Source organism: Austrofundulus limnaeus, unplaced genomic scaffold (genome assembly GCF_001266775.1).
Source record: "Austrofundulus limnaeus strain Quisiro unplaced genomic scaffold, Austrofundulus_limnaeus-1.0 Scaffold239, whole genome shotgun sequence".
NCBI classification, from domain to species: domain Eukaryota; kingdom Metazoa; phylum Chordata; class Actinopteri; order Cyprinodontiformes; family Rivulidae; genus Austrofundulus; species Austrofundulus limnaeus.
In genome coordinates this window covers 186,574-191,021 of record NW_013952641.1, presented here as the reverse complement: position 1 = coordinate 191,021, position 4,448 = coordinate 186,574, and the positions used below count along the sequence as shown (strand labels likewise).

General features: G+C 38.0%; 1 protein-coding gene across 1 annotated transcript in view; it reads left to right on the top strand.

The window, feature by feature from the left end:
• mmut (methylmalonyl CoA mutase) overlaps positions 1 to 4,448 on the top strand; it is a gene marked incomplete at its 5' end in the record, with an annotated part of 24,010 nt that overhangs the window by 10,926 nt on the left and 8,636 nt on the right. Inside the window, 2 exon segments of the mRNA XM_014020069.1 lie at positions 3,829 to 4,000; positions 4,089 to 4,337. Of these exon segments, the coding sequence (XP_013875523.1) occupies positions 3,829 to 4,000; positions 4,089 to 4,337 (421 nt within the window).

Below are 4,448 nucleotides of genomic sequence, written 5' to 3'. Positions count from 1 at the left end.
GTTCTTGTGTGATACCTGGCCATCATTTGGGACTGAACCAGCTGATATTAATTTGCAATGACAAGGGGCAGACTTGTTTTCAAATTACTAAGATTCAGCTGGTGTCTTGGCTTTCCATGCCTTTTTACACCTCCCTTTCTTCATGTGTTCAATACTTTTTTCCCTGTGCCATTCCACATTATTACAAATAACTTCATTTCTGGACATTTATGGTTTGATTTCTTTGTATGTATGGATCACTTGGGTTGTTACCGACCTCTGGTGAAAATTTCATGTCATTAGCACCTCTAGTAATATATTTACTGAGAAAATGTTGACGTGTTCAATACTTATTTTACCCGCTGTATATCAAAATGTTCAGCTCCTTCAGGACATTTCGGCTATGACTTTTTGTCCTTCAACAGTTCACACTTTTTGAGATATTTAGCTTTTTCTGCCATGTTTTACCCATTGAAAATGAATGGAGCTGTTTTCAACATCTTTAAAATCCTTTAAAATTTTCTTAAACCTGTAAGAAAATTCGTATTCAATAAACTGAAGTCGATATTAAAAACACAATTGTTAAATACAATGATTTGTAGAAGGAATCAAACCATACAACACCAGAATTCTGGATCTGAGTGAGGTTTAATGTCACTCAGGCTGACAGGAAACCAACACTACTGGAAAACCAGGAAGTTCATGTGTAAAAACACCTTCTTCAATGCCTGCGTTCGCCCCCTATTGACTTACAGCTGAATCACAGGCATTCAGACAAAATCCTCATCTACTGTCATCACAACGTTTGATTATGTGTTGTCACATATTTCGGACATGTAACTAATCTATTATCAATCAAAACATAATAGATTAAACACTGTCAACATTACAAAAAGGAAAACCTAAGAATATAGTGTTGTGCTTTTAACATCAGTACTAACCTCTAATAACTTTAAATTTCTTCAAACCTTTACTGTATTTTTCACCCTTTTTTCTGGTCCTGCTAATTTCTGCTTCCTCCAGCTTCTATTTAGCAGATTTTAGCTTGTTCTGCTATTCTTCTGCTAACTTCAACTTMTTTATGCTTCTTTCAGTTTTTCTGCTATTTTAAGCTTCATTTAGCTACTTTCTGCTAATTTCAGCTGTTTTTCAGCTACTTTTTAGATAATTTGAGCTTTTTTTTCAGCTAAATTCACCTTTTTGTAAGAATTTCAGCTTCTTACTGCTTAACTCAACAAATGTGCTCTTTCTGTTTATGCTAATTTCAGATATTTCAGCACCTTTTTAGCCGTTTTGCTGTTTAGCAAAAATCTTTCAGCATTAAGCATTCACACTGAATTTTTTCAGGAAATGCAGATTTTCTAGTTGCACTTGCGTGTAGCTGATGTTATGGCCTTGGTCCAGATTTTCTGGGTTTTTTGCTCTTCTTCGTGTTGGTGTTTTCAGGTGWTTAAACAAGTTCGTAGGGTTAGCGTTGGTTGCGCTGCACTGCCTTCCAACATTGGGCTCAAGTGCCGGATATTAACTGTTGGCAGTTTTTCTGACAGTTATTTGCACATAATATGATTTTACCAAACCCTACAAGCACACAGAAGGAACAGTCCAATTCTGGTTTGGTACACAGTGGTGGGTATACAAATATTGGATTTGCAAAGAGCTGCCAGCAGAGGGCGTGGTTGCAGTGTGTGAGTCATTTGTTATAGTTTTTTGTGTTTGTCTTTTAATTGATTGAATGTTTTTTCACTCTGGACAGGTGTTGCTCTTTAATAAAGAGGAGGTATTCAGTGCTTCACGTAGCYCTGCTCTGCAGCAAACACACAATCAATGGAGGGGGAGGGGGAAAAAAGAATCGTGGACAACCAGAGCAGATTTGACAAAAGCAGAACCCCGGTGGCTTCTGAAGCGATGTGATTAGTCACCTCAGCGGCTGTCAAAAGCAGATGCTTGAATCAATTTAAATCAATCCAACCCTGTCCTGCTTTGTACCTCCAGAAGCTCCCGACTGCGTGTTTGCCACTCACTCTGCTGCTTCATTCAGCCGTGTAATAAGTGTGTTTCAGGTCCATTTAAATCTTATGAACATCTGAAAGGTCCAGTGAAAAGCTTGAACTTTTCTTTCTGTAATGACTTTAAAGACAGATCTGACAGATGATTCATCAGTTCTGTGCAACAAAATATTTTCCCCTTCCTCGTTACTTTGACTCACAAACATTTGGGTTAATTATGTTGACATTATTTACTCCACTTTTTCACATTTTGAATCATACTTTGGCTTTTATAGTGATGTTTTCTACTGAGCTTTTGGCACAAAAATGTTAGATAACAGTATTGTGAATTTATGACATGAACTCTTTCCCTTTCTGTTAGAAATATTGGATATCTTTATATACAATTAAAAGACCTTTCAGTCTGAAATGGAGAAAAATGGCAGAAAGGTTTTAAAGATTCAATTCTGGCTGTTAAACTGCTTGTAGTAAAATAACAATACATACATATATATGTATGTGTGTGTGTGTGTTTTTATGCCACTAGTTTATTCTGTTGTAATAATTGTTTAATAAGTCAGATTTTTTTAACTAGAAATTATTTTAAAATAGCAGTTAAACACCACATGCGGCCTGTGGGGCCAAACTGAGTCATATGGAGAATTTTTAAAATATTGACTTATTTTTTTCTCTTCAAATGATGAAACTGGGTGTAACAAGAATCTCTCCATTTTTGCACCATTATCATGTTTTTATTTTAAGAAAAGMTAAATGTAACCTGTCACAGAAAGTGTGTGAGATATAGGCAGCTGTAGCGCGGTAGAAAAATGTTTAATAATTGGTTGTCAAATTATGACGAATAATACCTCGTCTATGAGAAAGAAATGTCAAATATAATGTTTTAAAGCACTTTCCTGAGCAGTTCCAACAAATAATGATTTCTGAGCTACTTTTCAGCACACTAGCAAARCTACTTATAAGACCAGCAGGGAAATCCTGATATATAAATATATTTGAGGTTTCCTCTTTCAAATGTCATCAATAAATCCTCATTAGAAAAGGCTAAAAATAGGATTTAGACTCATTTTCCAGGGGTTGTCCTGATGAGTCAGACATATAAATCTGTATCTCGAACTGCTCATGATATCAGGATAATCTTGCTTTTTAGAGACTTACATCTTTAATTACCTCCGTCAAGGGCGAGGTAATGTTTTCGGTCGCGTATGTCTGTCCGTCTGTCGTTCTTTCGTTCTGTCTGTGGACATTACTCAAAAACCTGTGGACAGATTGCCATGCCATTTTTACCACATGTGTGTACTGCCTCAAGTAACACACCATTAAATTTTGGTGATGTTCCAGATCACGATGCAGACACAGGAATTTTTTTAACTTTAACACCTTTATTTCTTTTTCATGTCCCAAGTGGGTTTCAAAGTGTCCAGCAGGTGGCACTGTAGTATTGGTGTGCCCCTTGGTTCTATCGCATGTGTGATGTCATATTATTGTTCCTCATCATACCTTCACTGTGTGTGCACAGAATGTGTCTGCTTACATCTTTGTTATGACATTGATTCAGTTTTATTACCTCCGCCAAGGGCGAGGTCATGTTTTCGGTCGCGTATGTCTGCATATGTTTTCACATAAATATCTTTAAATATATTGAAAGTTTGATTTCCATCGTTTGCTATTATGTCTAAATACATGCAACATGATGTTACTGTATTTACTATAAAGCACTGGGAACGTGACTTTTCCAAGGGGAACCTTTTAACAAAATTGACCCTATTGCCTTGGCGGAGGTTTGCGCTCTGCGAGTGCTGCTAGTTATTTTTTAATTTAACATTGTCTCTCTTTTTTTTGTCAGGTTGTCATTTTTCTGGGGTATAGGGATGAATTTCTACATGGAAATAGCCAAGCTGAGAGCTGCCAGGAGGTTATGGGCCACTCTGCTGAAAGAAAACTTCCAGCCTAAGAACGCCAAGTCTCTCCTCCTGCGCACCCACTGCCAGACGTCAGGCTGGTCTCTAACAGAGCAAGTAAATCCAAAACGGGCTTTTTGCTGCGTGYAGTTTTGATTATTTTGAAATCTCAATTCCCTGTAACTTTGCCGTGTGCCTCCTCTAGGATCCGTACAACAATGTGATCCGTACGGTGATTGAAGCCATGGCCGCCGTGTTCGGGGGCACCCAGTCACTACATACGAACTCTTTTGACGAAGCTCTGGGCTTACCAACTGTGAAGAGCGCCCGCATCGCCAGGAACACCCAGATTATCATCCAAGAGGAGTCGGGCATCCCCAAAGTGGCTGATCCCTGGGGTGGCTCGCACATGATGGAGGCTCTGACGAATGATGTCTATGATGCTGCCCTGAAGGTTTGTCATGGAACCAGATAAGCCCGTACGACTAATTAGTTAGTTGGTTAGTTAGTTAGTTAGTTAGTTAGTTAGTTAGTTAGTTAGTTAGTTAGTTAGTTAGTTAGTTAG